At 44.5% G+C, this 22,791-nt stretch overlaps 1 protein-coding gene across 1 annotated transcript in view; it reads right to left on the reverse strand.

Moving 5' to 3' along the window:
* Positions 1-345: 345 nt before the first annotated feature.
* LOC139559840 (protein FAM110B-like) overlaps positions 346-22,791 on the reverse strand; it is a 44,874-nt gene continuing 22,428 nt past the window's right edge. Inside the window, exon 2 of the mRNA XM_071376214.1 lies at positions 346-4,489. Coding sequence (XP_071232315.1) covers positions 2,903-4,147 — 1,245 coding nt within the window. The 5' untranslated portion in view covers positions 4,148-4,489 and the 3' untranslated portion in view covers positions 346-2,902. The remainder of the gene's footprint in view (positions 4,490-22,791) is intronic.

Genomic DNA, 22,791 nt, shown 5'->3' on the forward strand with positions numbered 1-22,791 from the left:
CGTTCTGTGAGCTTGTGTGGCCTACCAACTTCACGGCTGAGCCGTTGTTGTGCCTAGGTGTTTCCACTTCACAATAACAGCACTTACAGTTGACCGGGGCAGCTCTAGCAGGGCAGACATTTGACGAACTGACTTGGAAAGGTGGCATTCTATGACAGCGTCATGTTGAAAGTCACTGAGCTCTTCAGTAAGGCCATTCTACTGTCAATGTTTGTCTATGGAGATCACATGGCTGTGTGCTCTATTTTATACACCTGTCAGCAACGGGTGTGGCTGAATATGCCGAATCCACTAATTTGAAGGGGTGTCCACATACACATTTTTATGAAATAATACTCACAAAACTTTCCGAAGTAGACGGCAAAACAAGCCATTTATTGAAATAATGCAAAATAAATGTAAGTGAACACAATTCATTGCCTTCATTTTGAAGTAATGAGTACCAAAACAGTTCCAACTCCAATATACTGAACATGTACACTACCGTTCAAAAGTTTGGGGTCACATCAAATTGATTAGAAATACAGTGTAGACATTGTTAATGTTGTAAATGACTATTGTAGCTGGAAAAGGCTGATTTTTATTTAAATAAATATCTACACAGGCGTACAGAGGCCCATTATCAGCAACCATCACTCCTGTGTTCCAATGGCACGTTGTGTTAGCTAATCCAAGTTTATAATTTTAAAAGGCTAATTGATTACTAGAAAACACTTTTAAAAACTTGTGTTGATTTAAAGAAGAAATAAAACTGTCCTTCTTTAGACTAGTTGAGTATCTGGCGCATCAGCATTTGTGGGTTTGATTACAGGCTCAAAATGGCTAGAAACAAATAACTTTCTTCTGAAACTCATCAGTCTATTCTTGTTCTGAGAAATGAAGGCTATTTCATGCGAGAGATTGCCAAGAAACTGAAGATCTCGTACAATGCTGTGTACTACTCCCTTCACAGAACAGCGCAAACGGGCTCTAACCAGAATAAAAAGAGTGGGAGGCCCCGGTGCACAACTGAGCAAGAGGACAAGTACATTAGTGTCTAGTTTGAGAAACAGACGCCTCAAAAGTCCTCAACTGGCAGCTTCATCAAATAGTACCTGCAAAACACCAGTCTCAACGTCAACAGCGAAGAGGCGACTCCGGGATGCTGGCCTTCTAGGCAGAATTCCTCTGTCCAGTGTCTGTGGTCTTTTGCCCATCTTAATCTTTTCTTTTTATTGGCCAGTCTGAGATATGGCTTTTTCTTTGCAACTCTGCCTAGAAGGCCAGCATCCCGGAGTCGCCTCTTCATTGTTGACATTGAGACTGGTGTTTTCTGGGTACTATTTAATGATGTGAGGCTTCTGTTTCTCAAACTAGACACTAATGTACTTGTCCTCTTGCTTAGTTGTACACCGGGGCCTCCCACTCCTTTCTATTCAGGTTAGAGCCCGTTTGCGCTGTTCTGTGAAGGGAGTAGTACGAGATCTTCAGTTTCTTGGCAATTTCTCACATGAAATAGCATTCATTTCTCAGAACAAGAATAGACTGATGAGTTTCAGAAGAAAGTGCTTTGTTTCTGGCCATTTTGAGCCTGTAATCGAACCCACAAATGCTGATGCTCCAGATACTCAACTAGTCTAAAGGCCAGTTTTATTGCTTCTTTCATCAACACAACCGTTTTCAGCTGTGCTAACAATTGTAAAAGGGTTTTCTAATGATCAATTAACCTTTTAAAATTATAAACTTGGATTAGCTAACACAATGTGCCATTGTAACACAGGAGTGATGGTTGCTGATAATGGGCCTCTGTACGCCTATGTAGATATTCCATTAAAAATCAGCCGTTTCCAGCTACAATAGTCATTTACAACATTAATGTCTACACTGTATTTCTAATCAATTTGATGTTATTTTAATGGACCAAAAAAAAGTGCTTTTCTTTCAAAAACAAGGACATTTCTAAGTGACCCCAAACTTTTGAACGTTAGTGTATGTCATCATAACGTCGTAAAAATTTGATCATGAACTGGGTTTGACGCAGTCTCACAGTCAAGCCCAGGGAGAAGACTGAACAATGTAGTAAGTTAGCTTAACAGGCGCCCTCTGACAAACATCTAACAGTTTTGAAATTATATACATTTTCTTACAGCATTTACACATATCTTAAAGAAAAGCAAGTACCACAAAATCAAACTGCCAATGAGAATGTTATGGACAACAAACTAAACAGAAGCAAAAACCACGTAATGCTGAATGATTTCATGGTGCTGCCTGAATGCTATCACCATGGTAACACTGAAAAAGGGGATCAATCAGGGGTTTCCCCGGGAAAGGGGCAGGGTCTGGAATGTACCAAACAAACTCTCCTGGTACCAAAGGGGTGAAGCAGGTTTGGACTGTTCCATGCTTTCACAGCCCTTTTTTCAAGGGAGTTTTTTTCTATAGACACTCAAAGCTCAGAATTATCAGACTAAAGACTGGTTACACACTGAATCGCTGCATTCACACCCGTATGGCTTCCAGGCTCAGTGTTGTTCAGAAAGAAAGGACATTAAGAAGACACATCTAAAAAGAGCTGGCATCATTGTGCTGGTCTAAACAGACAGAAAGCAAAACAATGAGAGAGAGTTGTACTGCTCGAAGAGACGGAACTGAACTGCTGCTATCTTGAAAAAGGGCATTTTTTCCTAAACCTGTTGCTTTAGCTGGAGGCCGCAGTGGCGGGTGGGTGGGAGGAGCCATGCAGATTCAGAGGTCAACAAACACTGAACGCAAAAGCAACTGCAAGATCCATCCAAGGGCATCTTGCCAGTCAATACTTTGACAGTCAGAGATTCAGAGTGTCCAAAGACCTTCATTCCATCGGAAGTCTTTTTTTGTTTTGTTGCAAGGACCATCTAATAGTTTGTTTCTTCCTTCTCTTTTAGACATGAGACACTTTCTGCGACTCGCGTGCCTGTTTGATGCTGTACAGCCATTTGATGACGCGGGCGTTTCGTTCCACGGCCGAGATTCCGTACGGCACGCGTTCGCTCACGTCTTCCTCCTCGTCCGTCATGTCCTCGTTGCTATGCCGTGATTGGTCACAGTCCGAGCTGATCATGCTAGCGCTGCGGAAGTTGAGGGAGATTATGTCGGAGTTGGCGCGGGCAAAGCTCTCCACGCCCACGCTCTCCAGCTCCTCAGGGTCCAGGCCACAGTAGTTAAAGAAGCGTTCCACGTCAGCGCCTGCTCGCGCATACCGGTCGCTCAGGTCCGACTTGGAGCGGTGCAGAGAGGGCCGGCGGGCCAACGAGCTCCCCAACTCTAGCTCCAACTGCTCATCTGGGGTGGCAGAGGAGGGTGGTGCAGGCTCCCTCTCAGGGGCCTGAAGGGCATTGTCGCAGAGGGGGGCCAGGACTTTGGTACTGGGCTTGGGGGGTAAGGGAGGTGCGGAGCTGCTGCTGCTTCGGGCCGCCCTTAGAGGCTTACCGTTGCACAGCCTGCGGATGTCAGAGGAGCTGTGGGAGGCGTGGAGGGGTGAGTGATTGCCCTCGCCCCGCTCCTCCAGCAGCCGGCGGCTGAGGTTCAGGTTTCCCCCCTGGGGGCTCCGTCGGCCGGGTGCAGGCGGAGGCACCTTGAGGGACTTGGCGACGGAACGGAGGCTGGTGGGCTCAGTGCAGTCTGTGGTGGGTGTGGGGGTGGAGCGGTGGGGGGCCAAGCTCCTGGCCCCAGGCTTTAGAGTAGCGCTCTTAGCGTGGCCCTCAGAGACCGAGCCGGAGCTGTTCAGGAGGTTCTTGAGGATCTCCAGGTTAAGGTTCTCCCGTTTGCTGGTGGTGGCGCACGTGTCCGACTTGGAGTTGTTATTGAATGTCTTGAGGGCCACCCCACCACAACCGCCACCATTCGCCCCTCTCTTGGCCACGGCGGGGCAGACAGGTGGCTTGGCCAGCAGCTGGGGCTTCACAGGCTCCTGCTTGGCGTTGATGACCTCCTGGCTCTTCACGTACTTGGACTTGTCCGCCTCCAGCCGCTCCACGGCGCTCAGCCGCTTAGGGTTGGTCTCCACCTGGCGCCGGAAGTACTCGGGTCCCTTGTTGAGTATGCGCAGGGGGACAGCGGAGACAAAGGCCGCCCCGGGGCAGGTGGGTTTGCTATCTGCCAGCGACGGCAGGGTCTCGGTGGGCATGTCTGGATGGCTCGGGGTGGCCGCCGTGGCTGACACGGGGGGTGGCTCTGCTGCGCGTAGGGCAGCCTGCAGACACGCACATAAAGCCAGGCGAGCGGAGAATGGGAGCCGTCTCCACTGGCCTTCAGCAGCCAGGTCTCATCCCCACAGAGCATCAATCAGCCCTTACTGCTGCCCTGATCCTACTGCCCCACAGCCTTCCTGCCTTAGGGTGGGGGGGAGAGGGGAGAGAGAAGGCAGAGTAGTGCAGTGGTCCGGATCAGTAGGCCCAGTGGCTGAAGGATTGTGGGAAGGATCAGCCTCGTCTCCCCTCCTTTGTTCGCCCGACTGGAGGCAGCAGATCTGAAACACAGACGGACCAATTGCGTTAGGAGATCAGGTGACATCAGGTCATAACAACACGAAGAGCTGGGAGACATGCATGTACTTGTCTGTTGAGGGGAACACTATATAAAACACACAAGTAAAGGAATACATGCAGATGCAAGCACACACACACAAATCACACACACTTAAACACAGAGAAATATGGTGTAAGTCAAAGGAAGAAAGACTGAGTACAAAAGCACACAGTACATTTTGCTCTAACATCAGAAGTGTTATGAAGGATAAGATGTATGTCAGTGAGAGGAGTCAGACTATTCCAACTCACTCTCTCTCTCCTCCTCTCCCTCAGACAGACACACACACACGAGAAAGTGCTGACACTGCCACCAGTGGTGTGCTTTTTTTCACCACACACACACAGAGAGACAAAGGGCCAGAAAGACAGAGAAAGGGAATGACAGAGAAGGAGAGCGAGAGATCGAGAGAGTGTAGAGTGAAATAGAGAGTGCAGTGAAGTATAGACTGAAGCACTCAGCCTTGACCAGAACCTCAGGGAACTTTACGGAACAAATAATGAGGTGGAATTTTGGGTTGTCATAAATAAAAACCATTACAGTGGCATCAGGGAGAGGGCTGTTTGTGTGCCCGCTGATGGACAGGGAAATTGCAGTGACAAACCAGTTTTATAGCCCCACCGTATGTGTATGTGTGTCTGCTTTGATCTTGAGGCAGCACTGCCTGCGACACGTCACACATTACTGAGGGAGAGGGAGGGGAGTCTGGGGGAGCAATGCAGAGCAGACACCTGGACTGCCTCAGTCAAACCAAACACACCCTAATGTCTGGCTTACTAAAGATAAGAGTAGACTAATGAGTTCATTTTAAAGGGACAATTTGTAGTTTACTTTGTCATTTTCATGTGGTGGCACTGCCTGGACGGAGGGTGTGATGGGGTCATGGATCAGGGCAAATCTAACCATTTGTTGTGGGTTTTGCTTTTGTTTCTGGATTGAACGGGGTTGGGGTACCTCAATTTGCTACTATGGAAATGTAATTATCAGAGGCACCTTTGGATGCTACTGTTTTTAATTTGTGAATCCCCTCAATCACTGAAATTAGGAGGGTTGTTACTACAACAAAATGTAATCACAATCTGCAAACAACATGTGACTTTCTCCACACCCACACTCCCCATCAGATCAGTAATAATTGTTTCATATATACACATGCCTGAATCCAACATCTCCAACTTTATCCCCCCGAATCACTAATTATACTTGTTTTTTCATAATCAAAATAATCCACAAAGGAGATGGGGTGAGAGGGGACTATAGTCCAGACTAGATTGAGATCCAAAGCCTCACTCCCAATCCCCCCTGTTGTGCAGCATAGAAACACACTACTAGTTTATATCCTGACCCATCACACACAAAAAGACCTGAGGCGAGCCTGCTTCCCTCTATTTAGTAATATAATCACATTAGGGGTCTGGGAACTCCCACAGCAATCTGCACAGGAATATTTACATAATTCAATCGAGCAGTTACACAGACTCCCAGCTCCAGCCGAAACCCACCACTGGCCGCGGGGTAACCGTGGGGACCCATTTCATCATCTAATGGTAAGACACTCCAGGAGAATAAACCAAACCATTGTAGTTCCTAGTGGTTTATACGGAGGGACATTGTTTCCCCTTATTATATATTAGGTGGGCTACGTTGCCCATTGACCCCGCTTACATTTTTCATTTTTCTTGAATGAAATTAGTTTCAATGGAATACATTTGTTTGGTTAGCCCCGGATGCAGATTCGGGGGCCTCTGCAACACGCCTACATGAAAATACATAGGGGAAACACTGCAGGATCATTCACAGCAGGATGTCTGAATGAACAGAAACTCTCCCAGGCCCCATTTCCTCAAGTATTTACTATAGATATGGTCACGGTTAGACCTTAGAGCTAAAGGACCCTGTAGATCGCCTATATTATAATGTAAACATGACAGGATTATATAACTATGACTATGAATGTTATGGGAGACAGAGGACTGTGTAAAACAGCATGACAAAAGGAAACTCTCATTAGAAGTGGGTGGGTCAGTGGCAGGGCCCATACATACGAGGCCGCAGTCTGCCACCACACTGTCTGCAGTCACACACACACACCACCATACCGTAATTAAGCAGCAGGAGGGGGTCAGAGCCAGTACTATACACAGTAATACCAGACTCTCCTCAAGCCAATACAAATGACTATAATCACCCCCTGGACTACAGTCTTAACACCCTCCCCTCCCCTCACAATACCCTTACCCTCCCCCCTCACAATACCCTTACCCACCCCCCCCAACAGGGCTATGCCAACCAACCAGCTGTGGGGGCCTTTTGTCCCGTCTGCCCTGCAACACTCTCGTTGTTTGGTGCAGTGTTGTTTGGTGGGGGATTGTAGAGTTTGTAGTGTATGTATATGATGTCAGCACAGAGTAGTTTTTCACCTGACATTCAACCAGTGCCTAGAGAATGGATGATATAATGCACATGTTTACGGTCAGTGACCTACAGTTTTGATTCAATTACTCAAAGCAAAAGTCACTAAGTCAGATAAGTCCACACACACACACACACACACACACACACACACACACACCTCATTCTCTCTCCCCCCTCTTTCTCTGTCTGAGGAAGCTGATTCCTCCTAATAAATATAATTTGCCATGTCTTTCTCCTTAACAGGCTACCTCTTTTTTAGACGTATATTCTCCATGGATCTTATTATGATTTTTTTATTGATTTTTTATTTCACCTTTATTTAACCAGGTAGGCCAGTTGAGAACAAGTTCTCATTTACAACTGCGACCTGGCCAAGATAAAGCAAAGCAGTGCGACACAAACAACAACACAGAGTTACACATGGAATAAACAAACAATAGACAAATAGGTATACAGTGTGTGCAAATGGAGTAAGGAGGTAAAGGCAATAAATAGACAATAGTAGCGAAGTAATTACAATTTAGCAAATTAACAATGGAGTGATAGATGTGCAGATGATGATGTGCAAGTAGAAATACTGGTGTGCAAAAGAGCAGAAAAAGGAAATAAAAACAATATGGGGATGAGGTAGGTAGTTGGATGGGCTGTTACAGCTGCAGCGATCGGTGAGCTGCTTTAAGCTGATGCTTAAAGTTAGTGAGGGAGATATGAGTCTCAAACTTCAGTTATTTTTGCAAATCGTTCCAGTCATTGGCAGCAGAGAACTGGAAGGAAAGGCGGCCAAAGGAGGTGTTGGCTTTGGGAATGACCAGTGAAATATACCTGCTGGAGCGCGTGCTACAGGTGGGTGTTGCTATGGTGACCAGTGAGCTAAGATAAGGCGGAGCTTTACCTAGCAAAGACTTATAGATGACCTGGAGCCAGTGGGTTTGGCGACGAATATGAAGCGAGGGCCAGCCAACGAGAGCATACAAGTCGCAGTGGTGGGTAGTATATGGGGCTTTGGTGACAAAACGGATGGCACTGTGATAGACTACATCCAATTTGCTGAGTAGAGTGTTGGAGGCTATTTTGTAAATGACATCGCCAAAGTCAAGGATCAGTAGGATAGTCAGTTTTAAGAGGGTATGTTTGGCAGCATACTTTCTTTTTTTTCTATTGTGTTATTGTCTGTACGCTTGTTTATTCCATGTGTAACTCTGTGTTGTTGTTTGTGTCGCACTGCTTTGCTTTATCTTGGCCAGGTCGCAGGTGTAAATGAGAACTTGTTCTCAACTAGCTTACCTGGTTAAATAAAGGTGAAATAAAATAAAAAAAACATTTAAAAAAAACATGAGTGAAGGAGGCTTTGTTGCGAAATAGGAAGCTGATTCTAGATTTAACCTTGGATTGGAGATGCTTAATGTGAGTCTTGAAGGAGATTTTACAGTCTAGCCAGACACCTAGGTATTTATAGTTGTCCACATATTCTAAGTCAGTATGAAGTTGAAGCTCGTTTGGAGGTTTGTTAACACAGTGTCCAAAGAAGAGCCAGATGTATACAGAATGGTGTCGTCTGCGTAGAGGTGGATCAAAGAATCACCTGCAGCAAGAGCGACATCATTGATATATACAGAGAAAAGAGTCGGCCAGAGAATTGAACCCTGACCACCCTCATAGAGACTGCCAGAGGTCCGGACAACAGGCCCTCCGATTTGACACACTGACCTCTATCTGAGAAGTAGTTGGTGAACCAGGCGAGGCAGTCATTAGAGAAACCAAAGCTGTTGAGTCTGCCGATAAGAATACGGTGATTGACAGAGTTGAGAGCCTTGGCCAGGTCAATGAAGACGTCTGCACAGTACTGTCTTTTATCACTGCCGGTTATGATATCGTTTAGGACCTTGAGCGTGGCTGAGGTGCACCCGTGACCAGCTCGGAAACCAGATTGCATAGCGGAGAAGGTACGGTGGGTTTCGAAATCTGTTTGCTCACTTGGCTTTCGAAGACTTTAAAAAGGCAGGGCATGATGGATATAGGTCTGTAATAGTTTGGGTCTAGAGTGTCTCCCACTTTGACCGCGGCCGCTTTCCAATCTTTAGGAATCTCAGACGATACGAAAGAGAGGTTGAACAGGCTAGTAATAGGGGTTGCAACAATGGAGGCAGATAGGGGGGGGGGGGGGGTTGGGCCAGTTGCTGCGGGGGGTGCAGAGCTGTTGGCCGGGGTTGATCAACACAGGAGATGCATAGTGTCCTTTGACCAGAATGAGCACATCCATAACAGCGGTGTATGTTTGGAATGTTCGACCCAACAGAATCCTTCATTCTCATAACCGCATTAGCCTAACATTCCATTATCTTCCTCAAAAATAAATCAAAGGCCAACAGAAAAACCCCACATCAGCTGAGAGCTCAAATCCATTGCTGGGTCTGGGAGAGGCAGACAATCCTTTTGTTTTCTCATCCCCAGGCCCCAAACACATGATGGTCAGTGTGTTACGTACTAGGCAGTAAGTAGGCACCCAGACATTTGGTGATGACTGCACTGACATGGCTAGGGGCCCATGTTCAGTTAAATAATGGTATTGTTGCGACAAATTGAGACAGAATAAGAACTACATACAGTATAGCTGAATGACCAATGCAGCATGCAGAGAGAGAAGTACTGCACATGCAAAATCACAACTCATTACAAACTACAATGAAGTCCACAATGTTACTACTACTACTTAAACTGTGGTGATGTAAAGCATCTTCCTCAATCACTTTGTTAGATCTAAACTGATTGAGAGTGGATGAAGACCACAAATGTTTTGATAATAAAAATGACAGTCAGCTTTGAGATGCACAACGGGGGTTAGATCAGCTTTGAGCCGCACAACGGGGGTTAGATCAGCTTTGAGCCGCACAACGGGGGTTAGATCAGCTTTGAGCCGCACAACGGGGGTTAGATCAGCTTTGAGCCGCACAACGGGGGTTAGATCAGCTTTGAGCCGCACAACGGGGGTTAGATCAGCTTTGAGCCGCACAACAGGGGCTAGATCAGCTTTGAGCCGCACAACAGGGGTTAGATCAGCTTTGAGCCGCACAACAGGGGTTAGATCAGCTTTGAGCCGCACAACAGGGGTTAGATCAGCTTTGAGCCGCACAACAGGGGTTAGATCAGCTTTGAGCCGCACAACAGGGGTTAGATCAGCTTTGAGCCGCACAACAGGGGTTAGATCAGCTTTGAGCCGCACAATGGGGGTTAGATTAGCTTTGAGCCATCGCTAATTCTCAAGACTCAGATTGTTTGCAAACCCCCAAATAACGACAGTCTCGGAGTGTTGAGTCATTCAACTTGCGGTTGACTTTAATAGGGTTTGCAAATCTACCATCTGCCAAGGTCTTGTACACAAATCTGCAACAGACAGGAGAAGATTCAGAGCCACAATGTGTCAGGTTGTCATGTGTCATTGTAAACTCATGGTACATTCACTATAATGAAAAGATACCCTGTGATACCTATAGCATGTCTCCTAATTTCCCCCAAATGGTTCCATGTGTTTACAGATTTACTCAAGCCTTCCTTCCAGATATTGGTTTTGACTGAATATGTGCTTGCACCACATCTCCCTGGGGGGATGGAGCCCATTCCCTCTCATCTCTGTGTGTGGTTCTCTGAACATGGTTAAAACCATCTCTATCTGGATGTTGTTACCACAAGAAACACGCCATTCCCAGGTTTCTCCTCTCAGGGGGTTGAGGGGGGCTGGTCTTTGGGGAGGGTAGTTATTTATTGGCTGCAGGCCCAGAGAGGTGCTTTTGGATAGAGGGATGGGCTCACCCCTTTTACATTAAGGAGTCTAGAAGAGTGGGTAAGATTTTAGGCCAGCATAGAATATAAAATAATACCTTTATTTCCCCCAAAATATTGTGCAACACACTGTAGGAACTACTTTAGAGTTACTATGTACAATGTGCATAGTCTATTGCGGTTCAAAAGGGGACTGCTATTTAAAGCAATGTTATCTAATAAAGGCAAGGAAAAACATGTCATATCTACTGAAGGAAAAATACGGCAAGGACTCAGTGATAAATGTTTAAAGTTTAAATTAATCTACTGTTGAAATAGTTTGTTTTCAATGCACATTCATTCACAACAATAGTTTTGTCCAATACAGTAATAATAAAATGAAAATAAAATGTGAGTGCACTCATATCAGATCAGTTCCTTCCACGATGTACCAGTCAAATGTCCCTCTATTAAAACGAGGCGACGATGATGATTCTAGGCTCTTTAGATGGCAAAGTAGTTTGTAGAAGATGGCTGTAGGTGGCGATGTTGCCGTAGAATCAGGATGCAGTGCACACGTCAAAAAGGGGGGCACAAAACCAGTCAGGATTCTCCATTCACAAATGTCAAAGGAAAAGACCTTCCAATTCCCTTCTGGTTCATCACACTGATCATCTAAGCACTCGATTCTTCTTTAGTAGTAAAAATATACTTTACAACTTTCTAGGTTTCTTTCTGCTTCACAGTTTGTCTGCGCTCTCTCCAAAAGCAAGATGGGAAAAAGCGCGAGATCAAAGTGACAGTAAAAGATGTTCAGACTCTAGGGGTCGCCCACAAACTCCCAACACATTAGTGTAAAAAAAATAAAAAATTAGGGACTGTCTTTATGTGAAAAACTAAAAAATTGCAGCGACAGTTACCAACTGCCAATACTTTCCAATGTCAATACAAGGCTTTGGAAGATCTCTGTTACTCTGAGGAGATATGGAGATATTGACGGCAGCCAGGGCTGTGTCTTCAGCCAACAGACACTACAATAGATCTGTAACAGAATAGGTCTGTTGTACTTGTACACTTCAGCTATCCCGTTACATCTTAACCATCCCACCGTGTAAATAAACGTTACATTTTTCAATCGGAAAACTGATTAGAATAAAATATTAATTTTACGCAACAGGAAAAGTATTTTGGGCTGAGTGTAAGTCTATTGAATTTGATACTCTTTGGAAGAACAGAGAGAAACTGTAAAAGCGTTTGTTGGACCACAACTGCCAGTTTTTCCATTAGAGCATATTTTCGCCGATACGACTGTACAAGCAGGCCTGTGTTACTTATTTTGGATGGTGAGAATCAATATTTAATGGTACAAAGATCAATCTAGGAATTAATCAGTGAAGTCTCTGTGTTAATCTGTGATCCCAGGCAAACGGATGCAAAGGGCATCAGGACAGACAGGCAGGGTTTCCTAGAGAGATAGAATGACAGAGATAGAAACACACACAAACACTGTAGTCTCTATTAGTACAAGAAAAACACATTCACACAGACCCATTTTAAACTTAGTCTCATGTGGTGCTCAGGCTTGGTCCCACAAACAAAGGCTTTATATAGCATGCATAGAGTCTTCATTTAAACTCCACAGATGTTTAACAACCTGATTCAACTGATCATCAATTCCTTGACTAGATGTGTTAGTGGTGAGCTACAACCATAGATGCTACTGTGAGAGAGATGGTCAGTATTCTCTCCTAAAAGAATACTGACAATCTCTTCTCACTCACACACACACACACACACACAAACCCCCCTCTCCTCCACACACTTACACATTCACAGTGGGTGAACACACACACTCCGTAAATGTGATCCCACCATCAGTAGGCCTAACGGCATGCTATAGCAGTTATGTTTATTTACTAGAAGAACTGGGGTAGGTACAGTGCATTTGGAAAGTATTCAGACCCCTTGACTTTTTCCACTTTGTTACGTTACAGCCTTAATAAAAAAAATAAAAAAAATTCCCCCCTCATCAATCTACACACAATACTCCATAATGACAAGCAAAAACAGGTTTTAGAAACTTTAGCAAATGCAAAAAAAAAAAAATTGTTGTTGAAATATCACATTTACATAACAATTTAGACCCTTCACTCATTACTTTGTTGAAGCACGTTTGGCAGAGATTACAGTCTCGAGTCCTCTTGGGTATGATGCTGCAAGCTTGGCGCACCTGTATTTGGGGAGTTTCTCCCATTATTCTCTGCATATCCTCTCAAGCACTGTCAGGTTGGATGGGGAGTGTCGCTGTACAGCTATTTTCAGGTCTCTCCAGAGATGTTCGATTGGGCTCTGCCTGGGCCACTCAAGGACATTCAGAGACTAGCCCAGAAGCCATTCCTGGTTGTCCTTCTGGAAGGTTCTCCCATCTCCACAGAGGAACTCTGGAGCTCTGTCAGAGTGACCACCGGGTTCTTGGTCAAATCCTGTCCAATCAATTGAATTTACCACAGGACGACTCCAATCAAGTTGTAGAAACATCAAGGATGATCAATGGAAACAGGATGCACCTGAGCTCAATTTCAAGTCTCATAACAAAGGGTCTGAATACTTATGTAAATAAGGTATTTCTGTTTTTTTTGCAAAAATGTCTACTAACCTGTTTTCGCTTTGTCATTATGGGGTATTGTGTGTAGATTGAATTTTTATTTTATTTAATACATTTTAGAATAAAGATGTAATGTAACAAAATGTGGAACAAGTCAATTGATTGGACATGATATGAAGAGGTCGGAACCCTTTCTGAATGCACTGCAACTGTTCAAATTCAAACGGGACACCAGTGTGTTAATATTGCGTTTGTTAATGCTGGCCTGGAGAAAAAGTGTGCAACCATCAAGCAATGAAGCCCTCCAGGACCTCAGTTGCCCACCCGTGCTAAGAGAGGAGAAATATCCCGTGAAAGAGTACACAGCGTCCTTAGTGCTCTACTCTTGAGAGACTACCGCTGGAACACTGTGTGAAACAGTCAGAGTTTAGCCTCATGCTTCTCAGAGGAGTAAGCCTACAGTACAGCCTGCCCACCAACACCAATCACTGCTAGGCTATAGCACTCCACTATAGCAATCTCCCAAATCAACAATGACTAACCTGTAACAATGAGGCAGATTCAGTTCCTTATAGCCAGAAATATGGCTCTGAACTAAATTACTGCAATGAAGCCGGTTAGTTATTACAATAATAAAAAAATAATACTGGATATTCTACTTATTCATAACTTATTTACTTTAGTTTCACATGTAAGTCTTTTGAGAGAATACAATTAAATGAACAGATGTGGCATGGGCTATTTTGTTGACAAATAAGCCTAATAAGAAAAACCTTTTCAAATTGGCTGCAAATGAAGTAGGCTAAAGCTTTTTTAAATCTGTTCTCTCAATTTGTAAGAGTACGGGGGGCATAGCCTCATAATATCGGTTCTTCTTCCCTCATAAAAAACAGCAGATTATCTCATACACTGCGGAGACCACAGCCTCCACACGATGAGCCTCAGCATCCCACGATGCAGCAGTGTAGGCAGGGATATTTATAAACAGGGTTCCTGGCAGACCACGCACACACGTGCGCCTGCTTGAGTCACTAACCCGCCTGACTTCGCCTCTCTCCCCCTCCCTCCCAGCATGCTGTGCGTTTCAGTGGTGTTAATTATGGTCACGCCACAGAGAACAGGAGGAAAACAGGAGAGTAGTCCTCCCCTCTTCTTCCTGACACCACCTCCACAAAAACAGCTCCTCAGCCTCCGTCCTTTAAAAGTAGGACAGTTGGAGTCATAGGAGAAATAAAGAGGTTGAATAACGTCCTTTGATGTAGGAAAGCAGTTTCAGGATCTGTTTCCCAAACATTCCATAAAGACCATGACCAATGGCCTCCCAAGTGACGCAGTGGTCTAAGACACTGCATCGCAGTGTTAGCTGTGCCACTAGAGATTCTGGGTTCGGGTCCAGGTTCTGTCGCAGCCGGCCGCGACCGGGAGACCCATGGTGCAGGGCACAATTGGCCCAGCGTCGTCCGGGTTAGAGGAGGGTTTGGCCGGCAGGGATGTCTTTGTCCCATTGCGCACTAGCAACTCCTGTGGTGGACCGGGCGCAATGCTCGCTGACACGGTAGCCAGGTGTACGGTGTTTTCTCCGACACATTGGTGCGGCTGGCTTCTGGGTTAAGTGGGCATTGTGTCAAGAATCAGTGCGGCTTGGTTGGATTGTGTTTCGAAGGACCTTCGCCTGTCCTGTTCTTCGACTGTCCTACCAATTAGATACCACAAAATTGGGGAGAAAAAGGGGTAAATGTATAAAAAATAAAAGACCATGACCATTAGAGGGCATAATGAAACTGGCCCTAGGACTCAGCCTCAGTGCACTCCGTCTGTTATGCTAGAGCTGAATTCTTAACGACTTTGACCCTCTGCTGTTTAGCTACACATAATATAGTCTATTTGTCTAATGGGCTGCCATTCAGGTAGGTACACTGACCCTTTCCTAACCAGCAGGCCTCTCTGCCCACTGTGATCACTTAATCTAGGATAGATCTGATCTAGGCCAAAATGACTGTTCAGCACACAGACTATGTATGCTAAAGGTTACTGTTACTGTTTAGAACTGATTAAAGCTTTTGGTCCACCGCAGCACCTAATCATTGTCTTGACAGTACTGGTTCAAGACCACAATTAGTTGAGTCAGGTGTTTATGGTTCTGGGCTGGAACAAAGGATGTTGCACCACATGACCCTCCAGAATCATTTGCTTCCTCTGTTCCCTGTTCTAAACGCTACAGGTAGAAGATAGTAGGCCTACCTTCTCAAATCCTAACCAAACACAGATCAGTAGCATCCTACTCTGTTCTTAACAGCTTGCCTTCTCATAGTTGTGATACATCCACCCTGTTCTTAGCAGTGATAGTCACAGTTGTGATACATCCACCCTGTTCTTAGCAGTGATAGTCACAGTTGTGATACATCCACCCTGTTCTTAGCAGTGATAGTCAGTTGTGATACATCCACCCTGTTCTTAGCAGTGATAGTCACAGTTGTGATACATCCACCCTGTTCTTAGCAGTGATAGTCACAGTTGTGATACATCCACCCTGTTCTTAGCAGTGATAGTCACAGTTGTGATACATCCACCCTGTTCTTAGCAGTGATAGTCACAGTTGTGATACATCCACCCTGTTCTTAGCGGTGATAGTCACAGTTGTGATACATCCACCCTGTTCTTAGCGGTGATAGTCACAGTTGTGATACATCCACCCTGTTCTTAGCAGTGATAGTCACAGTTGTGATACATTATCTATCGTTTGTTTACTAACACCAGCAGAAGCAGCAGCAAGGTGGGCGTGTTTGAGAGTCCATGCTTCTTGGCACAGTGGGGGATCAGTATATTGCTCTGTCAGCTATACCAGCTTACAGTACTGATACTAGCTTACAGTACAGATAGACTGGGAAGCCGTCCCAGCCATAGATAGAACACTGTCTCAGCTGAAAGCAGATGCATCTCAAATGCAAGAGAACTCGGCTGGCTAAAAGGAGAACGTAAGTTCCAATCGGCCTCGGTGTCTAACAGTGGAAAATCGTCATCATCATCACCAGTGAGTGACGAACTTAGTCCACTTGTGTTTTCCTCTGTCCTGACATGATCTTGAACACATTGGAATAACATTTGGGTCTTTGTCTTTCTTCTGCAGAAGACTGCTGCTACCTTGCTGCCTGTTAGCTTAGCTGCTTGTTGGCCTTGGTGGTAGAGTGGAAAAACACTGTGGCACTGAAGTAATGAAAACACTGAAGCAAGGAAGGAACATTTGGGATGATGCTCCTCTGTTCAGCAGAGCTAGGCCTAGCTAGCTGCAGTACTTCAGGGATTGGCAGGATAGGGTGTGTACTGGGAAAAAGGAATGAGGTCTGTTCAGGATCTCTGAGGAAATGTAAATCACAACTACTTTGAAGGTGTTTAGACGAAGAGGCGAACAGATACGGTTTAAGGGCTGAGGGACAACACGGAAAACTTTATCCCTGGATCCTGTATTTTTAGTTAGGGAGACAGGTGGAGTAAGTTAGTGGTTGGATTTGGTAGATTTGTTCCTTTTAATGGTTTTGATCAAAAGGGGAGAATGTCATGTTTCAGAGGTGAACATTTTAGTTTGAATAGGCACCAAATCTCCAGTTATTAATCAATCAATCAAATTTATTTTATAAAGCCCTTCGTACATCAGCTAATATCTCGAAGTGCTGTACAGAAACCCAGCCTAAAACCCCAAACAGCAAGCAATGCAGGTGTAGAAGCACGGTGGCTAGGAAAAACTCTATTGTTGTTTTGAATACAACAATACCAGGCTGTAGAATATAATCAAGGCTACTGAACCTGCTGTCAAGGAATGCTTTCTCTGTATGTCATCTATAATAGTTTTTGTAATTCAACTGCACTGAATAAGCTCTAAAGTCATTAGTTCCTTTCCTATCCTGGGCTTGGACGCTTCAAAGCTAAACTTTTCTAAGTGAAGTTGCTTATATTCCTATTAGCTTGGCTACTCGCTGCAGCAGTGTCTGGTCTCTCTGTCAGACAGACTGGCAGCATCAGAATAGAGTCCTCCACACAACAGACAGGGGAGTGTTTAGACTGCAGAGAAAGGGGAAGGTGCTGCGTGTGTGTAGTGCTGAGTAAGGCCTACTCCTGTTGGAGGAACTAAACTCCCATCATCATTCAGCTGGAAACGTCCATTTGACTTTGAGACTCTCTTTTTACTTAGTAAGTGAAAAAAATCAAGGTAGGCTTGGTCTGCTGTACTACAGTAGTCAATAGTAAAAAATCACACCGTCATGCATGAACATGAAAATCATGCAGCCTTGATCAGAATCTTGTGACAAACATATAATCATTCTTTCATCCTTTTTCTATAATCACAAAATATTCTCATTTGTTTTCACAAATCTGGAGCAGAGAGGAGTAGCTCTGTTTGCTGCCAGTTTCAGTGCAACAAGACTGGCCAAAACTCCTGGAAACATGTCACACAACCACACACACGCACACACACCCTGACACACACACACCCCGACACACACACCCCGACACACACACACACACCCCCCGACACACACACACCCCGACACATACACACACACACCGTCTTGGAGAAGGGGCTAGCTAAGCTGAATAAATACACACAAGCCATCAAAATAAGACAGCTCTGGCATGGAAACAGTGGTCTTATTGAACCAAACCTTGATACATGATGTGGCGTATCCTCTAACATGAGACCGCAGTCAGAGTCACATGTCTAAGGACATTTAAAGAGGAACAACATCCTGAACAAAATATTAGGTTTAGTTCAGTCAACAATGAAATAGCGGCAGGTAAAAACATCAAATGGTTCAATCCATAAACAATTACTCAAATGATGCTAAGTCATTACATTACATCATTTATAATACTAAAATAAACAACCAAGATAAAGCCTCAATGAATTTCCATTACCCAGCCTCAGTCACTTTAGAAGTGCTGCAGCAGTATTAAGTAATACTCCCCATCCCACACACAGATAAACACACCACAGTACTTAAAACATAGCAGCACCCTCTGAAAAGCTCTTAGGGTTCTGAATCTACAAGCTTCCAGGGTTGAAATATACACATAAACAACAGCCACTTGACACACGGCCTGGAAACAGGCTCCCACTCAGACATGATAGCACACACTTGAATTAAAACAGCCATACCACATTGTGTGCGTGATTATATTTTATTGGACATGGTGATGACAATTTTACATTTTAGTCATTTACAAGAGCAATTAGGGTTAAGTGCCTTGCTTAAGGGCATCAACAGCTAGTCAGCTCAGGGATTTGAACCAGCAACCTTTTGGTTACTGGCCCAACACACGTAACCACTAGGCTATCTGCCTAACTCAGGGTTGTGGCCCAATATCTAGTTACCAACCACCACACACACACTCACACTTACCACCGCCGCTTGCTGCTGAATACTTTATGCTGACCTTTAAAACAAAGTCACCCCCTTCACCTCCCCTTTCCCGCCCACGGTTTCCCCGCAGGCATCGAGATGGACCGCCTGCAACAGCAGCGAAGACCCGCAGTGTCAGGATTAGAGCACTGGGGGGGCGGTCCACCTGTCAGACCGTGACATCGGCTGGCGCGTGCCATTGACACCTGCAGCACCAGGCAGACACATGACGCTGAGATCTAAAAGACTACAGGCTGCAGCACAGCCCCCCTCTCACCCCTGGCTTTCTCCTCTTCTCCTCATCTAGTTCCAGGTCTTCAGTGGACCGTTCCGAGAGTCTGGTGGGGTGAGGGGAAGGGGGTGCAGCACCAGTACTATACCTTTATAATTGGAATCCTCAGGAGACGACGTGAAGCAGCCATTCTTAATAACGCTGTCGAGAGGACAGACACAATGAACTCGATCCAGCCCCGTGGACAGGGAGCCTGTGTGTGTTTAGACTAGCCAGCCCAGACATAATGGCGACGGATACTGTGTCTGCCTGCCATGACCTCATGAAGCAGTGAATGCTAGTGTAACACCACTCCTAAGCGTGTGTGTGGTGTGTGGTGTGTGTGCATGGAAGAGAGATCGTGAAAGATACTGAATGTAGGCTATTTGTCTACGTAAAATATTTGTTCACAGTGACCCAAATGAAAAAGTCTGAGTCATTGCACTGGTTCAAGTATGCCCAGAACATCTGTCTCAGACTCTCCCTAATCGTAACCATAGCTGGTTCATTATTAGCATAAAGTACTGGGTAACCTTCTTTGCAACAAAGGACCTACAGGACCACAGGAAAAGAACCATATGTGTATTAAGATCCAATACAGCCACATCTTTGTGAGGTAGGCCTAAATTATTGCCCTCAACTGGAGGCCCTTGCAGGCCAATTATCTTCTCATATAAAACATGTGTTTAGTCTGATCAATCAAATGCATGATGATTAATCCATCATCTAAACCAGCGCCGACACTACGCAATAAAATAGGACAACGATGCCTTGTCTGTATTCCACCAGCTAGTATTACCTCTTTAACTTTCTGCTTTATTTCTAAGGACACTAAAGGATAGAGGGATGTCTCCTGACCTTCGACAGTTGTACTAAGCCACAATGAAATCAAGATAGACAAGACACTGGCAGACAGTATTCAAACAAACTGGTATCTAGAAGTTGAAAGGGTATGAGAAAATAACACTTCACTTCAGCAAACTACATTTGGATACATAATTCAACAACAGGCTATGGAGTAAAATAAATAAGTTGACTGCATGATTGTCAATTTCATGCACTTTCTTGCAATGTTGGAGGAATTGCTATTTTACCTTAAACCGATATTCAGGGATTTTCTGTGTAAGTTGAACAGGGCTCAGCAATAGATAGTATTGGAAGGTAGACTAGTCAAAAGGGAAAGACCTGTGTAGGGCCTAGATCAATTGCAAAATAGTCACAACTGCTCTACTAGCCTGTATCAAAATGAAAACGTTCAACACTGTTAAACTATGTGCCACATCTTACTAGGGAAGAATAAACATCCCTAACAGGTTGTTTTCCTAACACTTTGCCTGATACAAGAAACAAGCAAATTAGCATACAAACTTACTGCTTGAGCAGATCTTCCTGGCAGCCCAAACGTTGAAGTACTTTCCAGAGCTGCGGTATCAGGAAAAACAGAATCACGGTACAGAATGGGAGCGTTTCACAACCCTAACAGTATAACCACACATAGGAAAATAACTGAGTAGGACATGAGCTAACCTGCTTTCAGACCCCATTAGCCTAATACAGTGTGATCTACCTGGGGCCTTAATCACAGCTCTACATCCTGCCTAATGATAATGCTAGTACTGCTAGCCAAACCATGTGGCAAGACCCTTACGGCAAGACTAAGACTCTTGTAACCACACCTTGAAGCTGGATTCCCTAATGGTGAAACTGACATGTCCGTTTGCGATATTACAACAAAGAAGTTACTGCAACAAACAGTTTCTTTAAAATGTATAAAGCCCTTTTTACATCAGCAGATGTCACAAAGTGCTATACAGAAACTCAGCCTAAAACAATGCAGATGTAGAAGCACGGTGGCTAGGAAAAGCTCCCTAGAAAGACAAGAACCTAGGAAGAAACCTAGAGAGGAACCAGGCTCTGAGGGGTGGCCAGTCCTCTTCTGGCTTTGCCCAGTGGAGATAAGGATACATGGTCATTAAGGCCAGATCGTTCTTCAAGATCATCATTGAACGCATGATAAAACAGGAGAATATGTACTGCATTTTTTTTTAACTTGACGCTCCCCAGCACTCCCAGTCTTTGTCTTTGCTTCGTCAACAAAGTAAAAACAATGGGCGACAATGGCGCTGTTTCCCCCTACTGCGGATTCCATCATTAACCAAGTTAACACAGAAAATGATACAGAACAAGCAAAAGTAACTTACTCTGTATTTTCAGTATGGAAAGTATAAGATCACTTGGACATTCTGCAAACGTGCACAGGAGAGAAATAATCTCAGTGCATCCCTCAACACAGATTAGGCCAATGGCTCTCAGGGTAATGATCTCTCCAAAGTGGGATGATGAAGGCTTAACAACATTACAAAGGCCAAAGCTTGACCCTGTCCACAGGTAAAGTTTGAGGAACACAACCTAATTCGCTAACACCTAGACTAGAGAACACTCAGACCAGATAATGGTGTTGCCAACCCAGCTAAGCACCACAATGCAAAACGCTTTCTATTTATACTGGCAAAGAAAGGATGGTTCATCTGAAACCAACTGGTGTGGGCTAATATATTTCAGAAATAACAAAAGAAAGACTGAGGTCGATGAGAAACTTCAAAAAAGCTGTCAGGCCACCGTGTACCTGATTTCACTAGCCTAATTGCTTCTTCAAATTTAGCAATCCACTTTTTGCACAACATGACCCTGCTAATAGGCCTATCCTTCAAAGCCATTTCACACATCACTCAGGGTAAAAGCTGCTAATAGGTCTACCTTTCAGAGCCATTTCACCCCATCACTCAGGGTAAAAGCTGTCCTTAGGCACAGATCTAGCAGCAGCTGGCCTTCCCTAAATCCTATCCTGAAACATTTTGTGGGTAAACACTCAGTGTCTGTAGGAGAAACTGCATTCTACTTCTAACAACAATTGGTTAAAGCCTTACTACACTAACTGACTGAGAGACAACCAGATCGACCAAAGTTCAAAAACTATTAGGCCCTAGCTTGTCATTACAGTGTTGTTTAACAAAATGATAAGTAAGTATTAACTTCAACAGGATTAACTTGAACAGGTTCTGGTTATTTAGGTGAGTATTAACTTGGACATGTTCTGGTTATTTAGGTGAGCATTAACTTGGACAGGACCTGGTTATTTAGGTGAGTATTAACTTGGACAGGACCTGGTTATCGAGGTGAGTATTAACTTGGACAGGACCTGGTTATTTAGGTGAGTATTAACTTGGACATGTTCTGGTTATTTAGGTGAGTATTAACTTGGACAGGTTCTGTTTTTTATGGCAGAGAAACCAATTTGGCTGAGGGGAGCTAAATCCACCAACCTGAGTAGGCCTAATACTAATCATCTTCTTTTGATTAGCCGGAAAACTACTTAGTAGTCTGGATGACAGTCAGTCTGCATCCAAGGGGAGGTCCATGCAAAACCCTCCTGGTCCTCTGTAGCTCAGATGGTAGTGCATGGTGCTTGCAACGCCAGGATAGTGGGTTTGATTCCTGGGACCATCCGTACTTAAAATGTATGCACGCATGACTAAGTTGCTTTGGATAAAAGCATCTGCTAAATGGCGCATATATACAGTGCATTTGGAAAGTGTTCAGACCCCTTTTTCCACATTTTGTTATGTTACAGCATTATTCTTAAATGAACAATACCCCATAATGACAAAGCAAAAAAACATTTTTTGAATTTTTTGCATATTTATAAAATGTACATAAGATTTACATAAGTATTCAGACCCTTTACTCAGTACTTTATTGAAGCACCTTTGGCAGCGATTACTGCCTCGAGTCCTCTTGGG

This window comes from Salvelinus alpinus, chromosome 30 (assembly GCF_045679555.1).
Source record: "Salvelinus alpinus chromosome 30, SLU_Salpinus.1, whole genome shotgun sequence".
NCBI classification, from domain to species: domain Eukaryota; kingdom Metazoa; phylum Chordata; class Actinopteri; order Salmoniformes; family Salmonidae; genus Salvelinus; species Salvelinus alpinus.